The 22,588-nt window shown below is 35.5% G+C and overlaps 1 protein-coding gene across 2 annotated transcripts; it reads left to right on the top strand.

The window, feature by feature from the left end:
* The first annotated feature begins 149 nt into the window (after positions 1-149).
* Positions 150-21,988, top strand: SLC33A1 (solute carrier family 33 member 1). 2 transcript variants are annotated; one of them, XM_067737831.1, is made up of 6 exons: positions 154-1,351; positions 12,079-12,269; positions 16,198-16,382; positions 16,657-16,774; positions 19,141-19,356; positions 20,043-21,988. In XM_067737831.1, the coding sequence occupies exons 1-6, from the start codon at positions 577-579 to the stop codon at positions 20,208-20,210; spliced, it is 1,653 nt and encodes a 550-aa protein (XP_067593932.1). In that variant the 5' UTR covers positions 154-576; the 3' UTR covers positions 20,211-21,988. The 2 variants fall into 2 exon arrangements, with proteins under 2 accessions (XP_067593933.1, XP_067593932.1); XM_067737832.1 differs by lacking the exons at positions 12,079-12,269; positions 16,657-16,774 and having other exon boundaries at positions 150-1,351.
* Positions 21,989-22,588: the final 600 nt, after the last annotated feature.

Here is a 22,588-nt window from a genome sequence, read left to right as displayed (position 1 = left end):
GAGGTCCCAGCCGCTGGGGCTGCGGGTTCCTACCGAGCATTGTTTCCGAACTTGGCCAGGAGAGCGTTTCCAGATTGGCTTTCTCTGGAGGCGGGCTGAGGACTCATTTGAGAATAGGACTACTTCCTGAAGCGCGAGACAGGAAGTTATCTGGTATGTCTGTAGTCCCGTGGGGAAAGTACCGGCTTCCGCTTTGGTGACGGCTAGAGCAGGCGGTGGGTCGGCGGACTGGCTGTTTGGTCTCGCCGCAGCTAGGGGTCCGTTTCCATCGCAGCACCACGGCCCCCTCCTCCAGCCCAGACCCCGGCGAGGCTGCCCGGGGGGCTCCTTCAGGCTCCTTGACGCCGCTCCAAGGGGCATCTACCTGGCCATCGCCTGGGCCTCCCGCCGGGGGACTGACTCCCGGCTTCAGCACTCAGGGTCACAATAAGAGGTGCCCTTATCAACCCGCGCCCTGCCCCCCTCCCTGAGCCATCGAGACCCTGGTCCAGAGCGACAGCCTAGGACCTGGGACTAGACGTATCCAAGACGCTAAGCCCTGGCCTCCTACAGACGGGGCTCTGCATCGTCTCTGATATGTCACCCACCATCTCCCACAAGGATAGCAGTCGGCAACGACGGCCAGGGACTTTTAACCACTCTCTAGATATGAAGAGCGGTCCTCTGCCGCCGGGCGCCTGGGATGATAATTATCCAGAGTTGGTTGACGGGGAAGGGGACCAAGAAGCTTTTTTGCGGGATATCGGCGCTAGTGACTTCTCGAAACCCCCACGGAGCTGCCGGGCGGAATTAAGCAGCATTTTGCTGTTACTCTTTCTTTACGTGCTTCAGGGCATTCCACTGGGCCTGGCGGGAAGCATCCCACTCATTTTACAGAGCAAAAACGTTAGCTATACAGATCAAGCTTTCTTCAGTTTTGTCTTTTGGCCCTTCAGTCTCAAATTGCTCTGGGCCCCGTTGGTTGATGCGGTTTACTTTAGGAACTTCGGTCGTCGCAAATCTTGGCTTGTCCCTACACAGTATATACTGGGACTCTTCATGATATATCTCTCCACTCAAGTGGACCATTTGCTCGGAAATACAGATGGCAGAACCCCCGATGTGGTTGCTCTCACTGTGACATTCTTTTTGTTTGAATTCCTGGCAGCTACTCAGGACATCGCTGTGGATGGTTGGGCGTTAACCATGTTATCCCGGGAAAACGTGGGTTATGCTTCTACTTGCAATTCAGTGGGCCAAACAGCCGGTTACTTTTTGGGCAATGTTTTGTTTTTGGCCCTTGAATCTGCCGACTTTTGTAACAAATATTTGCGGTTTCAACCTCAACCCAGAGGAATCGTTACTCTTTCAGGTAGTGTATTTAATTTATTATGCTGTTAGGTTTATTGTACGTTTATGAATCCTTTCGACAGTGTGTGTGGTGTTAGAAGGAACCATTATTTAATGTACTGGAAATCATTCTATGGGAGATAATCCGAGGTAAGTTTTCTGTTCTACTAAAATGAGTTTCAGCCAGAATGATTACATAGAGCAATCATAATTGATCAGTATTCTGAACTGAGCAGAGGAAGGCAACCCAGTAAACATTGTTGTGTCATAGCAAACAAAACTCTGAGTCTAGGGATACCTTGGCACTTGCCTAATAATACTCAGATGCACATTTTTTAGAAGACTGGCTAGTGTGAAGACATGAGCCCAGCCTTATTTCAGAATTTTCCTTTCGTCTTTTGTTAGACTGAGGTTTCTAGCTCCATGTTTTCTGGTCCATTTCTACCCCTACCCTTATACCAAGAGCCCTCATGTAGCCTTCTGGTGAATAGAACAGGGTTAATTCATTTAAGCATTAATGAGCAGGCTAAGTGACAGGGTTCAAAGGGCCTCCTGTGATTAAAGCCAAGTCCCACCCACAAGAAGAACTTGCCAGTCAGACTTGGCATTTGCTGTTGTTGAATTACAAGATTTCATGAAATGGGTAAGTAGAGTTCCAGAATGCACAAAACACCAGGTGAAAATGCACTGAAGCAGCAAAGTACAGAAAGATACAAGACAGTACATGCAGTGTTCAAAGTGCCTGAAGCAGTCATTGTGGGGCCTGATTTTGGACAATGATGCTGAAAGAAAGGTTGTAACCAAATTAAAGGTTGTTGACCAAATTCTTTAGTTGCTGTGAGTAAGAGTTTAAAGTTTATCCCGTAGGAAATTGGGTGTAAATTCTACAGATTTCCCCCTCTTTCAGCATGAGCACAATACAAGGCCGGTAAGGTTTTCTGTTTTTTTGTTTTGTTTTGTTTTGTTTTTTAACTTTCCTAACAACTGAGAAACAGTAAATTACCAATATCAGGAATGACCAACACTGGGAATATAGTAGAATTCTTCATTCTGGTAGTGATGATCAATTTAGGTGACTGTCTCTTAAAGTTTAAACAGCTAAACTTGCTCTCATTTTCCTAGTACTAGGGGATTCCCAATAGGGTAAATGTCAGGGCAAGGTGTGTGGTGAGGGAAGTTTAAGGGCTATATCATAATATTCAGGGAAGGGAGGAAGGGATTCCCAACTGTATTACTGAAATCGTATACAGCCCCTCCACACCCCTACACCCTATAAGTGATCCCCTTTCTACCTCCTCAAACTGCCAGTGAGCCACTACTACTGATGAAATAATAGTTATACTTTTCCTCAGTTGGTTTACGGCCAAAAATGGTTGAGAGATATTGCTGTGCACCTAGACAGATTTGTCTCTGAGTGTTCTGGGGTCCCACTCCTGCTATATGGATAATTCTCTGCTTACAAATACTTCATGAATGCATCGTTGCTTTTTTATGTGTCTTGCTTTTCCTTTTTTACTGGGACTGTTCATATCACCAAAAAGGGCTAATAGGATGATGTGTTACTTAACATGGGAAACTCTCAATAAATAAATCAAGATTGAAGAGACTATGGAAACTAAATTACTAAGTAAATTAGAGCTTTCTCACAAGTGTGATAAAAGAGTGATTAATAAAATATCATTCCAGAGAATGCCATTAACTGTTCCCCTATGGGAAGATCAAAATTGAGCCACTGGATTTTTATTTACACTGATTTATTATTTTGAATAGCTGTTTGTTCTGGAGTTTGAACTTTGTTCTCCAGGAAATTTTAAAAATAGTTTACTTTTTAATAAGTTAAGAGTTGAAGAGTCCTGCATTTTCATTCTCCTTTGTATGACTGTACATATCACATTTATAGGGTTTTTTTTGGAACTTAGTATAACTAAGAGTAACCAGTGGCTTTGAGGAATTTAGAGAGCACAGAAAGAATCATGAAGGAAATACAGTTGCTTAGGTAATAAAAGAAGAGGCAAACACTGAGGCAGATGTTTACAAAATGAGGAAATTAAAAAGAGGCATAATTATTTTTTAAAATTCTGAAATACGTTCTGTTATTAGCACTTTGTTTTGAGTTACAGATACACAGAGATAGACTATATTGAGAAAGAACAGTTTTTGCAATCTAGAAAGCAGTAATCTAAATAGTAAATTTAGAACAGGAAGGAGAGGATGAAAACACAGTCCCTTAGAAAGAAAACCTTGATTATGCTGAGATTGGCTTTTTGGTACCTTCAGGGATACAGAACAGTCCTTAACTCAGAGGTAGCCTTTTTTTTGTTTCTGCCCCCTTGGTTTTCAAGGATCTTTAGTAGCAAAGAGAGATAACGTTTTAAGCTTCAAGCAATGGGAGAGTAACCCAGTAGGACACAGAGATTAGAACATAAAGTTTTATGCCTTGAAAAGATCATATATTTCAGTTCCTCATTCTTACTGATGAGGAAACTGATCAGGAAATTGTAACTGGCTAGTTAGAGGTAGAGATAGATATACCTACAGCTTAGGTTTCCTGACTCCTTATTTGGTGATTTTCCTCCATTTGGTAGGAAACTAGGAAAAACTAGGAAAAACTGTAATACATTCTTTAGCATCTAAATCTAGGCTTGAAACATTCCCTTACATTCTCAAAAGATAAAACTATAGAGATAGAAAACAGATCAGTAGTTGCTAGGGGTTGTGGATGAGAAGGTTACTATAAATAAATAGTATGAAGGAGTTTTGGGGGTGTTGAAACTGTTCTGTAATGATTTGAATTTATGCATGTGTTAAAATTCATAGAACTGTACACCAAAAAATTGTTTTACTGTATAATTACTTAAGATTTCTAAAAATTTTTTAAAAGAATCCATTACCTTACAAGTTAATCCCTGGGTAAATATCATACACAGTATATGATATACAGTCCTTGAGTTTCACTCTATTTTTGCCTTGAGTGGAACAAATTCATAAATCTGGTGGATCTCACATCTCAGTATAGACAAAGGAAGAAGTGAACTTCTTTTCAAATGTTAGGGCCCTAGTAGTAAAGTGAGATAGCTGGGAATACTGGAGCTACTAGATTCAGGAGAGATTAAATATTAAAAACTGGAGACCATACCCCAGAAAGAAGGTTTAAAGCCTTTTTCCTTTTAAAAACAAAGCAAAGGAGAAATGGTACTGTATGCTTTCCTTGTCCAGTAAAGAACTGTAGAATAGCTTTTGTGGATGGGGTGCATAAAAGCCAATTTACAAAATACACTGTAAACCAAAAAAGTATTTGATTTTATTTGGCATATGTCTTACTCTGAATTTCACTTCTAACTTTATTGAAATTTATTTGGAGGCCAATTGAATTAGCCTTTACTATGTAAATTTATCAACAAAACAGTCAGAACCTCACTAATTACAAGCAGTCTCCTACTTTCATTTATAGTGTTCCTGAAAACTATAATTTAATTGGAGAAAGCAAAATAGACTTACCTAATACAAGATGTTTTCCTAGGAAATTAAAAATGAAATATAAGGACTTTACTGGTGGCACAGCTGTTAAGAATCCACCAGCCAACGCAGGGACACGGGTTCAAGCCCTGGTCCGGGAAGATCCCACACGCCGCGGAGCAATTAAGCCCGTGCGCCACAGCTACTGAGCCGCGCACCTAGAGTCCATGCTCCAAAACAAGAGGAGCCACCGCAATGAGAAGCCCGTGCACCACAACGAAGAGTAGCCCCCGCTCGCCGCAATTAGAGAAAGCCCTCATGCAGCAACGAAGATGCAATGCATCCAAAAATAAATTAATTTATTTATTTTTTTAAAAAATGAAAAATATAAAACCCCTGATTCCACCTGTTCTTTTAAATACAATTTTGGATAAATGTTGCATTTTATACATGTCCTTTTAATTCTTTTTATTATTTCATATTTTTTAATGTGGGGTTTTTATCTTACTATATATATATATAGCTTAGTATAGGAGGTCACAAATACATATTTTTGTTTTTAATTTTTATTGGGGTATAGTCGATTTACAATGTTGTGTTAGTTTTAGGTGTACAGCAAAGTGAATCTGTTATACATATACATATATCCACTCTTTTTTAGATTCTTTTCCCACATAGGCCATGACAGTATTGAGTAGAGTTCCCTGTGCTATACAGTAGGTTCTTATTAGTTATCTATTTTATATATAGAATTGTGTATGTGTCAATACAAGTATGTATTTTATATGTGAGTATGCATGCTGAAACATTTATTAAGGATGGGGTGCATATTCAAAAAGCAAGATGTTTGTTCCGTTACAGAATTTCTATTTCTTGGTTTGGTGTTATCTAAGAAAAATATTTTTAATTTAATTTCTTTCCTTTACTTTTATTTATTTATTTATTTATGGCTGCATTGGGTCTTCATTGCTGCATGTGGGGGCTACTCGTTGCGGTGTGCGGGCTTCTCATTGCGATGGCTTCTCTTGTTGCGGAGCACGGGCTCTAGGCACGCTGGCTTCAGCAGTCGTGGCATGTGGGCTCAGTAGTTGTGGCTCGTGGTCTCTAGAGCGCAGCTTTAGTAGTTGTGGTACACGGGCTTAGTTGCTCCGCGGCATGTGGGAATCTTCCCAGACCAGGGATTGAACCCATGTCCCCTGCATTGGCAGGCTGATTCTTAACCACTGTGCCACCAGAGAAGTCCCTTCCCTTTACTTTTGAACACATGATAGCTGAAGTCCAATCATCATCAGTTAAGGCTCCAGAATACATGATTCAAAACACCTACAGATTTCTTTCTTTTTAGATATTTTATATTGTCTTGTATTTGACACCTACATTTCTTATTCCTAGTACAGTCATAGAACTTTTGCATTCTTAAATTTCCCATTAGTTTTTAAAAACTTTATTTAAATAGTAATTATGGATTCACGGGAGGTTGCAGAGAAATGTTTAGAGAAGTCCATGCACCCTTCCCCTAGCATCCATTGTTAAAATCTTATTACATAACCATAGTACAATATCAAAACCAAGAAATTGACATTGGTACAATCCATAGAGCTTATTTAGATTTCACTAGTTATACATATATTCATTTATGTGTGCGCGTGTGTAGCTCTATGTAATTTTATCACATGTGTAGCTTTATATAACCTCCACCACTACTATCAAAATACTCAACTGTACCATCACCACAAAACTCTTGTGTTGCCTCTTCACAGCTATACCCATTTCCTCTTCTCCATCCCTAATCCCTGGCAGCCACTCATCTGTTTTCCATCTTTATAATTATGTTATTTCAGAGATGTTACATAAATGAAATCATGCAGTATGTATCCTTTGGAGGTTGGCTCTTTTCACTCTGAATAATTTCTTTGAGGTTCATCCAAGTTGTTGCATGGATCAGTGATTTGTTCAGTCTTATTGCTGAGAAATATTCCATTTGTTAGAAATACCACAGTATATTTTACCACTCATCCATTGAAGGCAATTTGAGTAGTTTCCAGTTTTTGGCTATTGCTATGTGAAAATAAGTCTTCATTTCTTTCAGATAAACGCCCAAGAGTACAAATGCTTGTTTACGTTAAGTGCATTTTTACCTTTGAAAGCGACTGCCCAATTTTTTTCTGGAGTGGCTATGTCATTTTATCTTCCCACCAGCAATACGTGAGTGATCCAGTTTCTCTGCATCCTTGCCAGCATTTCATGTTACCATTATTTTTCACTTTAGCTATTCTGATGAACCCTGCCTCTTCGTGTGATAGTTTGGAATGCTCACTGTCAGCTGTTTTATAAAAGTCTGAATTCAGCTTTCAGCTTACAAAAAGTGATTTAGGGGTGTCAGGATGTAGGTTGTACAAAAGCTGAATGCAAGAACCTCCTATCATAGCATCAGAGGAGAGATAATGTCATACATGTTTAATTAAAATGGATTTTGTGCTTGGCTTGAACATATTTTAAAAAATGGAAAGAGTGATTCATTTCCATCTATTCAGTGATACAGGCCCCAGATTTAGCATGAGGTGGAAGCATTGAATCTATTGGCCTCTCAGCTTCAGTCTTGCATCCTGGGCTGAGTTTAAGTCTAGTGTTTTGGGACAACAGGGATCTTGCTAGTCAGACAGCTGCTTAATCTAGTGCTTGATTGAAGAAACCATTTCTTCTACCCCAGAGGAAAACCTGGCATTGTTGGAGTTAATGAAAAAGTATGTGATCTAAAGATGGCACCTTCCTAAGGGGTTAGGAAAACCAAACTCTTAGGAAGCTTTCAAAATTAGCTTTGTATTTAAGTTAATTTTTGCATTGCATGCTGTCTTTCAAAAATCTAATCCCCAAATAAGATATGACTATATTGTATTATAATCAAAACAGAATTTTCTGGGAGTGCTCCTCAGTATAGATATTTCAAGCAAATGTTTAAAAGGGAGAGATTTGTGACATAGCAGAAAATTCTGTTTCTTGCTAAGACTTAGCTGGAGACCCAGGGCCAGATACATAGTATATCTATTTCAGTTTCTTCCATTGTGAAAGAGCAAGTGGACTGATGATAGGTGTCTAAATTCCCTTCATGCTCTAACTTGTGAAGTAGAGAAAGCTGTACTGAAAGCAAGATGAAAGGAAGGCCTGAGCGTTATTTAGAACAGAAACTGAAAGTTTGTTTTCCTGCAACTTCTGAAGGACTAAAGTTCATTTCCATAGTGTGAGAGTTAGAGAGAGAACCTGTCCTGAGCCAAAGATGGTTGTATCAGACAGTGCTTCTTAATTTTTCTACCTCTTCTGATGGTGGAAGAGAATGAACCTGTACCACGAAGGGTCTGGGGGCTTGGTCCAAAGCCTTGAAAGCTTGAAATTTTTTTGAAATCTTATGTTTTATCTTTAAAATTCATGGAAATTTTGCCTTCTCTATAATATATGTTTTTCATGAAAATGTTTCTTTCTAAGTTATTGAGTAAATGAACTGTTTAGGAAGATGGACCATGTTTGATTTGCATACCCTATGGTATACCACCGTATGGGGAGATGGAGGTGGGGAGGGGGGAATACAAGTAACCAGTTCAAAGAAGTATTCGTAAGTGTCTGTGTTCCAGACTTCTTGATTGGAGCTACAATAAGCACCTTTTTTCTCAGGTGTATCTGTTTAGTAGGAAGACAGCCTACTTGCAGTAGGTGTTTCTGAGCATCTGGGTAGTATAATGAAGAACATTCTTGTTTTAGAGTCAGATCTGAGTTTGAATCCCACCTCTGGCACTTCCTGGTTTGTGATTCTCTTTCACTGGGTATAAAACAGGAATAATAATGCTTGTCTTGGAGAGTGAGTTTGAAGGTTATTGCCCTGTCCTGTGTCTTGCTTTGGCATAATAGGAGCTCAGGTGCTGGCTATTATATCCTTTTTGATTACTGGTGCATTGTTACATGCTCTTAATTTTTGCACTCATTGGAGCATTAGGTAAGATCTAGTAGCCACTTCAGAATATTTAACTTGTCTTACAGGTCTTTGCACAAAATCGTGTTTAAGAAACTTGAACATCAGCTCTGACATCTTGGTCATACATATATATGTCACAATGCTTTTGCAGATAATATATATAAATCAGAATCAACCAGAATGTTAATAATGAAATATTTAGATTATTCTTGCTAATAATATCTTTCTAGTGGTTGGTATATCAGACTATGGTTGTTCTGTAGGATCCAAGCAGTATTAATAAACAATAGCCAATAGTCTAATAATAGTATTTATGGTAATGGCATTCATAAATCTTAATACATTTTCTGGCAGGGGTTAAGCCTCTCTTTCTGAGCCATTACTTCATTCTTCAGTCTCTGTGAGCAATGGAAAGCCTTTGAATGAGGGCTCTGAATGACCTATTGTCACTACTTTCTTCTTTCTTTCAGACTGTTATCTTACCCTCAAAGCACAAAGAAATTAGAAATAATCTTATCTGCAAACAATACTGAAACCTGTTTAACTTGTTCTTAATCTTTTTTCCCTTGGTACTGGTATCACGGAGTTTAAATTCAGATGAAGATTTTGTTCATTAAAATTGGGAGAATAGGGGCTTCCCTGGTGGCGCAGTGGCAGTGGTTGAGGGTCCGCCTGCCGATGCAGGGGACACGGATTCGTGCCCCAGTCCGGGAGGATCCCACATGCCGCGGAGCGGCTTGGCCCGTGAGCCATGGCCGCTGAGCCTGCGCGTCCGGAGCCTGTGCTCCGCGACACGGGAGAGGCCGCAGCAGTGAGAGGCCCGCGTACCGCAAAAAAAAAAGGGAGAATAGGGAATTCCCTGGCGGTCCAGTGGTTAGGACTCCGTGCTTCCACTGCAGGAGGCATGGGGTTTAATCCCTGGTCGGGGAGCTAAGATCCTGCAAGACTTGTGGCGCAGCCAAAAAAAAAAAATGGGAGTGTATACTAAGCAAATTAAAAAATTTCTTTGCTGAAAGTAGTATATAACTGAAAACTTTTAATTTTCACTTAACGTTTTTTAAAAACTTATTATTCTTATTTATTTATTTTTGGCTCAGTAGTTGTGGCATGTGGGCTTAGTCGCTCCACAGCATGTGGGATCTTCCTGGACCAGGGCTCAAACCCATGTCCCCAGCGTTGGCAGGCGGAGTCTTAACCACTGTGCCATCAGGGAAGCCCCTTGTGCTGGTGCTGCCAGCATCATGACAGAGGATCATACTGAGTATCGCTAGCCTGGGAAAAGATCAAAATTCAAAGTACAGTTTCTACTGAATGCATATCGCTTTCACACCATCATAAAGTTGAAAAATCTCAAGTGAGACCTTCATAAGTCAGGGACCATCTGTATAAATTTCACATTATGGAGAAAAGAATTCACCTCAGAATACAAATTTCTGTATGTGTTTGAAGCAGTTTAGCTTCTTTAATTTGCAAAATTTGAATAGCAGAGCCTTGTTTTTGGTTAGGCTTGTGGAGACTACATAATTAGCCAATTCTAATAGATTCTTAATTCAACATTAATTTTAAAAAGTCTTTATATAGGCACTGTGAAATAATGGAAGGAGTATGAATCTCAAATTCAGAAGATTTAGGTTCAAGTTCTGCCTGTTAATAATTTGACCTTTGGCAAAGGTTTAAATATTCTGAGCTTTTCCTTTCTCTGCATAGTATAATAATGCCTACTTTGCCTGTCTCACGTGTTTACTACAAAAATCAAATGAAATAACTTATAAGAAAGGAACATTTAAATACTAAGGTGAATTTGGTCTATGCATGAGGGAAGTTGATCTAAATGAAGGATGCTGTCTGCCTCCATCGTAAGTGAGAGTTAAGCTGTAGTGACCCAGCACAGCAACCGAGCAAGACTGAATACAGAGGAAACCCTGACTCAAGAATAGTAGACCTTTTTTTGGAAAAAGGTGACTAGGCTTCATGAACAGTCAGTTATGCTGCATGAGCAATAAAATAAAAAGCAAACATATTTAAAACTGAATATGATTTTAGAATGTTAGAGCTAGAAAACATCTGGGATTTTCTAGGGAACCCCTCTTATTTTACGGATGAAGAAACTGAGGGTTATCCACTAAGTTTTGTTTTTTTTAAAATAAATTTTATTAGAATAATGAAAAATAATACATGCGGATAACCATAGGATACACACATAGGAATTTAAAGGTAAATTTTATACTTTTCAATATGAAACAAAGTACATATCTCATGGAGATATATTTCTAGAGATGCCATGAAACAATAGAGTAATAATCTTGAAAAGTATCGGAACATAATATAGGAATTACTAAATAATAAAAAGGTTCAACTCCATTACATGTAGCATAAAATACAGGTATTGGAGAAAGTTTTATAGAGACAAAATAAGATGCATTTCTTAGGGTGGTTAAGGAGACACAAGTTTTTGAAATCAGTTGTATGAGGCACTGACTTAAAATGTAATATCAGGCAATGTAACCTCTCAGCCTGTTTCTTCATCTGAAGATTGGCGCTAGTAATAACTTCCCCTGTTGTACTATTGTAGTAAAGGAAATGATATGTGTAAGATGCTTAGCACATTTATGGCACATGGTATGCACTCAAGAAATGGTGCCTCTATTATTACTATTATTTTTAGCTGTTATGCAGAATCTTCCAGGACATTATTCACTCCCTCCGCTTAATTTGTTTGCAATATGGGCTAACGGCCCAGGCATCTTTCACTGGAACAACCCAAATAGTACTCTTCATGTGTCTTTTTTGTGCATCTACAAGTACGAGAAAATTACTTATGTATCATAGTATTGAAAGAGAAGGTTATTCTTAAACAGATTAAAAACAAAGTTTAAAAACAAAAGGCAGAAAGTCTAATGTAAATGATCATCTGTTTGTTGTTTAAGTTGTCAAAATTTAATAAAGAACTGAAATGGTTTAAGTGCTTAAGAAGTATGACTTAAGATGGATCTTATGGGATATGAAAATCATCTCCTGCCCTTAAGCAGTTTCCTTGAATAAAATGACACAGCAGGTGTCACAGTTTGGTGACTTTTATTTCATTCAACCCACTAAACCCTTTCCTTGTTAAGTATCACTGTCTATGTAATGTATGTTTAACAGAGACAGGACTGTCTTATTCATCTGCTGTGCCTCATCTGGTGCCTTGAACATGACAAGCCCTATGTGTTCATTTTTTTTTTTAACAGATTTTAGTTGAGGAAAAGTTGTGTACAGAATTATTTAGTATCAATGAAGACATGTTATTTCAAAGGTTAATTATAGATTTAAAACATTTTTAATTTCAGACTTCCTTTTCTTCTGGGGAACTGTATTTTTGATAACAACAACTTTAGTTGCCCTTCTGAAAAAAGAAAACAAAGAAGTATCAGTAGGAAAAGAAGAAACCCAAGGGATCACAGACACTTACAAGCTGCTTTTTGCAATTATAAAAATGCCTGCAGTTCTGACATTTTGCCTTCTGATTCTAACTGCAAAGGTAAGAGATTTATAAAGCAAATTCCCCATTCTGTTACAATTAACAATATCATGGAATACTTCTGTTGCCTTTTCGTAAGTCCCTTTCCAGTAATATTAGAATTTAACAATAAAAACTAATATACTTTGTTTACTAAATGTGTTTTAAAAGGTGTGATGATATCAAATCAAACATAACTTCAAAGTAAGCTAAATGTCTTAAGATCTTGAAAAAAATTATGCCAATTTGAAGTACTTCTAATAAATGTAAGTTTTTAAATGAATGATATTAATGCTTGGAATGGAAATGAATACCTTAAAAAAATAATAGCTCTCTACTGTTAGAATGAGTATATACCTAATGTCAAAGGTATTAAAATTATTTACTTAGAATGTAATTTACAAAGATATGGAAATGTATGATTATTAGAAGTCCATTTAAAAATCAGTTGGATTATTTTAAAATGTTAGACGGAAATATACTATGAAGTAAAGGGGGGTTTTGGTGACTTTTTAAGAATTCTGTATGTTTTCTGTATTAAGATGTCTTAATTTTATAGTTCTAAAACATTTTAAAGAGATTATGTTAGAAGAAAGGTAAGTATATTTTTTTATAGTGAACTATTGCTAGTATTGGAATTAATATCCTAAAATATAAAATCAGTTATAGGATTTTCATATTATATTTAAACCTATCAACATAAACACTTTCACAGCTATCTTTTGATAACCCTAAAGTAAAAATTACAGCCTCATTGTTTTGAAGTACTGAGTTTTTCCTCCTCTCTAAGGATAAGGAGGGTTACATTTTTAGGAAATGTTAGGAAGGTTTAAACTTAAGGTTCAACTTTAGAAATGCTAAAAGTTTCAAGGAAGATAATAGTATTATCTAATTATATCATTTAGAGATAACCATTGGTAACATTTTTGGTATATTTCCCTCCAGCCTCCTTTTTTCCCCTATGTATGTATGTGTGTGCATGCACATGTGTGTACATAAACTTGACATATATAATTAATACATTAATTATAATTAAGAATTAATATTAATATATATACACACAAATACTTTAAAAGTGGAATTGGATCATACTGTGTATAATTTTTTATTTTGTTATTGTCTTATTCCATATTCCTGTATCATTAAATAATATTTTATAATATACTTTTTAATAGCTATAAATTGTCACAGTATATAAATTTGCCATAATGTACTCATTTTTCTATTGTTGTATATTTAATTTGCCATGCGTTTTAATTATAAAAATGTACTAGTGAATATTTTTGTGTGTAACTCTTTGGTGTTCTGAATATTTCCTTCCAATAGATTCTTAAGTGAGGAATTAATGGATCAGTGAATATGATTGTTAAATTGCTTTTTAAAAGATTTTAATAATAAATTATACTGTCACCAGCAATGTATAAGGAGTTGCTTCAAATACAGAGTCTAGAATCCCATGTTCCCCCTGTAGAGTAAACCTCACCAAAAGTAACATCTCTCCTAACTTTTAACACCATAGATTAGTTTTCCCTGCTTTTGAGTTTTATATAAATGGAATATCCAGTATGTAGTCTTATGTCTAGCTGTTGTGCTCTTTCACTCAACATCATATTTGTATAATTTATCCATATTGTTATTTATAACAATAGTTTGTTCATCTCATTGCTTATAATATTCCATTGTATGAATATGCCACAATTTATCCATTCTATCAACAAATGTTTAGGTTATTTCTACTTTTGGACTATTATTAATAGTGCTTCTATGAAATTTCATGTAAATTACTTTTGGGGAACATAGGTGAACATTTCTGATTGGTAAATACCTGGGAGTAGAATTGCTGGTCATTAAGAAAAGCATAGTATATACTGCCAAACAGTTTTCCAAAGTCATTGTTCCAATTTTCTCTACCACCAGCACTGTAAGGGAGTTCTAATCACTACGTAGCCTTGAAACCACATGTATTGTCTTTTCAATTTTAACCTTTCTGGTGGGTGTGTAGTGGCATCTCATTATAGTTATAATTTGCATTTCCCTGATGACTAAAGAAGTTGAGCATCTTCTCGTATGATTATTGGCCATTTGAATATCCAGAGTTACCCTTCTCTTTAAATTTGTAGAAGTTTTATTTTTTATATATCCTGGATATGAGTTTTTTTATTAGATATGCGTATTACAAATATCTCCTGTACCACTTTTAAGACAGAGTAAATGTTGAAGTCGGTTTGTGTATCTAATGTTTACAAAGAGAATGTGTTAAGTATAAGTGAAATTCTTTTCTGGACTTAAATGAAATATCTCTGACCTTTAATTTTTTATGTGAAATTTGCTTTTTGGCTCCATTCCGAGAAGTTAAAGTATTTAAAAGTATTTAAAGTAATATTTATCATTAAAAAAATTCTTTTATTTGTATATTTTCACACTTACTGAAAATTTACTTGTATAGTTGAAAGAATGTCCATATATGTTTATCTAAATTCTGTGATTTTTAACATTTAGCTCCACTTTCTTTATTCTGTAAATTGTGCTATTTTACATATTTCTTATGAAGTATTTGAGAGTAGTTTGTACATATCATGTCCCTTTATCCGTAAATACCTTAAGTATGTATCTCCTAAAAACAAGTACTTTCTCTTACAAAGCCACAACTTAATAAAAAATTAGGAAATTTCAATTGATATAGTACTATTTTCTAATCACAGTGCATATCCAGATTTCACCAGTTGTCCCCAGAGCAGCCTTTATAACTTTATTTGTTCCTGGTCAGGGATCCATTTCAGGATCACACATTGCATTTAGTTAGTATGAGCCTTTCTTTGTCCTTCACGACCTGGACACTTTTTTAAAAAAAATTTATTATTTTATTTTATTGGCATATAGTTGATTTACAATGTTTTGTTTCAGGTGTACAGCAGAGTGATTCAGTTATACATATACAATATATTTATTCTTTTTTAGATTCTTTTTTCATATAGGTTATCACAGAATATTGAGTAGAGTTCCCTGTGCTATATAATAGGTCCTTGTTGGTTATCTACCTTATACATAGTAGTATGTGGTGACCTGGACACTTTTAAAGAAGACAGACCAGTTATTCTGTAGAATGGCCTTCCATTTATGTTTGTCTAATGTTTCTTCATGTTTAGGTTCGTGCTGTGTATTTATGTCAGAAATATCATAGAAATAATACTGTGACATCTTCAGGGAATTATATCAAGAGCCATATCATGTCCCTTTATCCATTAAATATTGTTAACCTTGATTACCTTGTTAATCCATTGCAAAGTTACTATTTTTCCTTTCATAATTAAAAACTAATTTGTGGGGAAATACTTTGAGACTATCTAAATATCTTATTTCACCTCAAACTTTTACCCACTACTTTTAGCATTCTTATTTGTTTTTGTTGTTTTTAAGAATTAATTTAACTATACCTTTTCTTACCCCTCATTTAACTCAACCTCTTAGATATAATGTTTTCTCAGAATTATTTTTGAAAAGCTAGGTGACTTTTTGGAAATTTTGTTGTCAGTCAGAAATCATCAAAAATGCGTATGGTTTGTGGCAATGATGCTTCATTTTAACCAGATTTATTTGGAGTCAAAGGCTTTTCTTTTAAACTTAAAATATACAAATCAGTAGGTTTGGACTTGGACTCTGTTTATTGTAAGATATAGAACTTTTTGAAATGGAAATTTAGTTGTAATTAAAATTACAGTTCCTAAGAGTGCTGAATTTTCACTTGTTTTCACTTCATATTGTTAGTAGACCATAAGGGCAAAGTGTACCTCCATAACTTGATTGCTGTACCAGATATAATAATATGATACTTACTTGTAACTGGCATGGGTCAATAATGAGACTGAGGTTCTTAAATTACTTACATATGCTTGGAGGAAAATATTTCATAAGTCACAAATTAAAATATTTTTTTGTTTTTATATTGCAGATTGGTTTTTCAGCAGCAGATGCAGTAACAGGACTGAAATTGGTAGAAGAGGGAGTACCCAAAGAACATTTAGCCTTATTGGCAGTTCCAATGGTTCCTTTGCAAATAATATTGCCTCTGATTATCAGCAAATATACTGCAGGTCCCCAGCCACTAAACATATTTTACAAAGCCATGCCCTACAGGTAAAAATGAAATGAAACCTTACTAAATAAGAGAAGTTAAATAAGGAGCGGTTATCAGTATCACTAATATCTGTGTATAGAGTGTATATGGGAAAAGGCTTGAAAAACATCTTTAACTTCAGTATCATTTATATGCACTTTTATCTCTTTTTAACTTCCTAACAGGTTTTAGATACAGGCTTCTTTCATATGGTAGGCACACAGATTTCTGTTTTTGTTATTGTTTTTTAACCTAAAATGGAGGTCAGCTCCACCTTTCTTTCTTTTTCTATAGATTATTGCTTGGATTAGAATATGCTCTACTGGTCTGGTGGACTCCTAAAGTAGAACATCAAGGGGGATTCCCTATATATTATTATATTATAGTGCTGCTCAGTTATGCGTTACATCAGGTAAGCTTGCCATGGTTTTTCCCAGGAAGTAAACTGTCCTATGTAAAATAAAGACGAAGTTCTTCTACAATTGCCTTAAAATGATGATAATAAATTTTAAGATTTAAGCACGAATCTGTTTCTGAAGAAATTACTTGACAGTGAACTTTAAACCTTGTGGATTTTATTTTTTATATTTTTATTTTTTGGATTTTATTTTAATGAGTTTTATTCATAGAAAGAGAGTTTCTTCTTCATTCACTTCATTTTTTTTTCTTTTGTTCATTCAACAAATATTTGTTACATTTCAGAATTTATCCCAAAGTTAATTAAGAATTCTACCCTTGCTGAGTATCCCTCAGTTCATCCCTAGATTAGGGATTCTTTCCTTCTTCTAGTCCCGGTATTTTCTTTTTTCTGAAAGTATTGAGAAATAATGACAGCTTCTAGATTATACGTCCCAGGTTTTTGGTTTAGATTCTGTATTAAATTTTTCTTTCTTTCTTTTCCTTTCTTTCTTCCTTTCTTTCTTCCTTTCTTTCTTTCTTCCTTCCTTCCTTTCTTTCTTTCTTTCTCTCTTTCTTTCTTTCTTTTTCTTTCTTCCTTTCTTTCTTCCTTCCTTTCTTTCTTTTTCTTTCTCTCTCTCTCTTTCTTTCTTTCTTCCTTTCTTTCTTTCTCTTTCTCTCTTTCTTTCCTTCCTTTCCTTTCCTTTTTTCTTCCCTCCCTGACCTGGGATTGAACCCAGGCCCTTGGCAGGAAAGCATGGAGTCTTAACCACTGGACCACCAGGGAATTCCCTGTATTAAAAATTATGACTTATTCTTTGTGGTTTTGGAAGCTGGGTGTTAATCTGCTTTTTTTTCTTTATTAAATGTTTGTAATCCCCAAAAGAACTGATCTCCACTTTTCCATAGTCTCACCCAAACTGCTGTTGCAGAATGGGTTTTTCTTTCCCTGGGAATAAATGGTTCAAATAAATGGCAGATGCCCAGTAGTAACCTTTGGGACTCAGTTGCAGTTATTGCTAATGTGTGTTTCAGATTCACTGGACCTATAGTACCTAGTTTAAACTCTTTGAAAATTATATTTACCAACTCCTCACTGCTTTTAACTGAAACCTAAAAATATGACTACCAGTTAACCTCAGTAATTTTTTGCATACATTTATATCATTTAGGAGAATTCCGTAGTGGATCATGTCTGACTAGCTGTATGTAAAAACACTGAGGCTAAGGTGTCAAATATAATTTTTTTTCTGTTTTGCACATAGTTAATGCTAGGTGCCAAATTGAAGCTAAGAGAAGTAGTTTAGCTTAGTAATGCTTCACTTCTTGAGTAAGTAAAGAAAAATATGATGTAGTTGTCCAAAAATCATTTGTTTGGCTTTGGATTTCATTAGAGAATTTTCCAAAGTGTAGTCATCGAAACTCAGAAAACCAGATGCTTTGTGGTAAAAATATTATAAGGCCAAGTAAATTTGAGAAATGATACATGACATAACCCCTCTTTATGTAGCATCTTAATCATTCCTTCAGCAAATATTAAGTGAATACACCTATTCCATGCCAGGAACCATTGTAAGTACTAAAATAAAACAGTGAATAAATCATGCCAGAATCCCTGCCCTTAAGATTATATTCTAAAGGCTTTCAGGAGAACTACAGTCTAATTTTGTGTAACTTAGTGTTTCTCAGTCTTATTTGACTTTGGAACTCCTTTTTCTATGAACATCCCATGGAACAGTAGTCAAAGGAATTCTATTTTAGAAACATGTGTTGTTTTCATGTTCCTAAATGAAGGGTTAATTCTTGCCTCTCAAGGAGATTTTTCTCTTTAGTTTGTCACATAAATTTTGAATTATATACATAAAATTATATATTCATATTCCCTTTGAATATTTGAGTGCTTATATGTATAATACATATATACTATACACACATATGATATATTTAGGTATAGTGTAAATATAGTGTTTTGCTTATTACTGTATGGATCTTTCAATACTACCTAATCTGTCATTCTCAGTTGAGCCTTCCTTGACTACTTGTGATAAAATTAATCTCCCATATATTTAGGCTCTGATAGCACAATGTGTGTACTTCTTTTTCAATACTTACCACATTTCATCATAACTATTTATTCCCTATTTTCCCAGCTTAGAATAAATTCTTCAAGGGCACAGAGGGACTGTGTCTTATTCATCTTTGTATTGCCATGACCAGACATTAAAGCCTGGCTTGTAGTAGGTGCTCAATAAATGTTTGTTGATTGAGTTTAATAAGAGTCATGAAAATTAATTTTCTGGTTTATGCTTTCAATGTCCTTAATTTAGACCATAGCTTTTTAAAGTCTAATTGTACTGAAGATGTTTTACATTTTCCCTGTAGGTTACATTGTATAGCATGTATGTTTCCATAATGGCTTTCAATGCGAAGGTTAGTGATCCACTTATTGGCGGAACATATATGACCCTTTTAAATACTGTGTCTAACCTGGGAGGAAACTGGCCTTCTACGGTAGCTCTTTGGCTGGTAGATCCCCTCACAGTGAAAGAGTGTGTAGGAGCATCAAACCAGAATTGCCGAACACATGATGCTGTTGAGGTAAGTATGTTGCAATTTTAGATAATGTTAAGGTAATATTAAGATATTAATTTCCTCGTTTTTGCCTCTAGAAGTACTACATCTTTTTAAAATTGTATCTGCCCATAGTTTCTAATAGCTTTTTCTTTCCCATCATAACTGAGGGTATAAACACACTCACATCAGTAAGTGAAGCTCACTTGGAGTTGCTTCTCAGCAAGGGAGGAGCAGTCTCTCTCTCCTTCACCTTGTGTACCATTGTCCTTATACACTAGGCATTTAATAAATGCATGATTAATAGCTAAGGTATATAATGATATAAGAAGGAGAGTTCCATTGGCTATTCATATAACAAATGGTGTTAAAACTGAATGGTTAGTAGTTTGTTGATAAATTATTTCAAAGTAACAATAACCCACTTCTGGAGTAAATTCCTTGGAAATTTCCTCACATTTCCAAATATGAAAAGCTGTATCTTGAAAATGAATATTGTTTACAGCAAGAGCTGAAAATTCTTTTTAATACTGTTCGTAGCATTAGAGAGATTAAGATGCATTAACTTGTTTTGTCACTTGGAGTGAATGAAATGTTTTAACAAAAGTATATTTTGATTAATCCTTTAAATAACAAAGCAGAAACGTAATTGCTGAATACTTCCATTTTGAAATTGTGGAGTATTTATTGATATTATAATTTTATTTTTACAGCTTTGCAAAAAACTCGGTGGCTCATGTGTTACAGCACTGGATGGTTATTATGTGGAGTCCATTATTTGTGTTTTTATTGGATTTGGTTGGTGGTTCTGTCTTGGTCCAAAACTTAAAAAGTTACAGGATGAAGGACCATCTTCATGGAAGTGCAAAAGAAGCAAGTAATGCATTCACTACTGGACATTCTAGAAAGGTAACTCTAGTTTAGTTTTAACTCAGAGAGTTATGATAATCAGTGTACAGGAGTATAAAATATTATTTTAAACAGGAAATTATTAATATAAAATGTCAAATGGTTAAAAATATAGAGACCTCTCTGTATATTTAAATATACTTTTCCTTGCCTTGTCAATGTATTTAAAGTTTACTTAAGGTCAGGAAATTGGTACTAAAACAACTTTTCTGATCTTGTTATTTGATTTATGTCTTTTTAATTTACTGACCAAAGCATGTTTTAAGCTGCAATGCAGTAGTCATGGGTGGTAACCATGCAGTCAAGTATTGTTATCAGTACCTATCGTTGAGCTATATTAAAATGTTTGGTAAAATATATTAAATGGAACAGAGCTTGATATTCAGGTACTAACTACAACTAGTTTGGCCTTGTTGGCAGTTAAATCTTATTTTGAATTGTAAATTGGTTAAATTTGTTGTGGAATTTGTTGAGAAGAGAATATAAACTACTGAAAAACCATTTTAGTTTTAACTTTTCTGACCATAACCACATTGTGCTAATGAATCTGTGTTAAAAAGACTATTTTAAATGTATTTCCTGCTTTTGTAAGCATTAAAGACTTACAGGAAGATTATTCAAACTATTTTTTATAAAATGAAAGCTATGACTTTTATTGGTTCCCCTCCCCCTTCCCCCTTTTGAAAGATATTTTGATTACTTGTTAATTTTACCGTAAAGCTTACATATGGTTTTTTGTCATAAGTGCTTCATGGCACATGGACAGCTCACAAGTGGTTCAAATTTAATGTTGTATGTATGTTCATGGCAAAGTTTTGAAAATAAAAATTAAACGTTTTTCTTCAAGTAGTCTTCTTTTTATTATTGAGAGAAAAACAGTAAAACTTACTGATTAAGAAAAATTTAAATGAATAATAGTGTAATTTTAGAAACTGTTTTGAAGAGAGAGACAAAGACATTTTGTGCCTTTGACAAATAATGTGTTGGAAAAAGATTTCTTAATTAAGCACTGTACTAATGAGAAAAGCTCTCACAATTATACCGAATCAGGTACTATGTTTCCTCTTATTAAAACACATCCTTCTGTTTGTAAACTATAGTTTCTGGTGGGGAATTGCTATCCCAGGAGAATTAAGCTTTTGAGTACTTTAGCAATTTCCAACATATTATGTGTACCTGGTAATAAGGTTCTTTGTATATTTTGTGTTGTATGGTACTCAGACTCTTTAGAGATTACATAAAGCCTTCAAAAGTTAGAGAAAAAGAGATATTAAGTTGACTCTTATTTTTTTTTAACATCTTTATTGGAGTATAATTGCTTTACAATGGTGTATTAGTTTCTGCTTTATAACAAAAGTGAATCAGTTATACATATGTCCCCATATCAGTTGACTCTTATTTAATAATTATTATCTTTGTGGGAAAATACATACTAATGTTTGATTTTGTTAATTTTATAACATAGGTTGAATTTTAGAGTGGGGTTTTTATAAGTAATGGAGGATAAAATGGGTGGGAAAAAATGGCACTCAGCGTCTGAAGAAAGATAGAGGCAGTGGCTTCTAGAACTCATGCATTGCCATTGGAAAGCCTGTGTTGGGCATCACTGTCAGATCCTGAAGAATCACCTGGAAAATCGTCCTAGAGACATCCCAAACCATAGACTACAGTACTTTGTAACGTGTGTTGTCCTTTGTCATGTATTATAATCAAAATGTTTACATGAATAAAGAAAACCTACTAACTCTCATATGTGAAATGTATTTTAATTTTGTTTTTTTTTTTTTTTTTTTTGCGGTACGCGAGCCTCTCACCGCTGCGGCCTCTCCCGTTGCGGAGCCCAGGCTCCGGGCGCGCAGGCTCAGTGGCCATGGCTCACGGGCCCAGCCGCTCTGCGGCACGTGGGATCTTCCCGGACCGGGGCACAAACCCGTCTCTCCTGTATCGGCAGGAGGACTCTCAACCGCTGCGCCAGCAGGGCAGCCCTGTATTTTGATTTTTAACTTTTGTATTAAGAAGCTCACATTGCCATAATTACCTTTATCTTTTCCCCATATTATTACAAATTATACATACTTTCAAACGTACTTTAAGTTTATAAATCATTGATGACTTGAAGTTTTAAAATGTATTTTAAGCCTTAACGGTAAGGTGAAAGCCATTCCATTAATTACACTTGCTCTAGAAATGAACACTTGCTTTGAATCGTAGTCATTTGGTTATTTGGATACATGCTTGTAAGGTTTGCCAAAAGAATGACTTGTTAATATCAATGTTGCATACACTGATCACTGTTGGCATCTTATAAATGATCTACCTGAATGTGAGGATCTGTTTGTTGTAAATCTGC

Source organism: Pseudorca crassidens, chromosome 5 (assembly GCF_039906515.1).
Source record: "Pseudorca crassidens isolate mPseCra1 chromosome 5, mPseCra1.hap1, whole genome shotgun sequence".
Classification (NCBI taxonomy): Eukaryota; Metazoa; Chordata; class Mammalia; order Artiodactyla; family Delphinidae; genus Pseudorca; species Pseudorca crassidens.
This window is presented reverse-complemented; position numbering and strand designations above follow the sequence as displayed.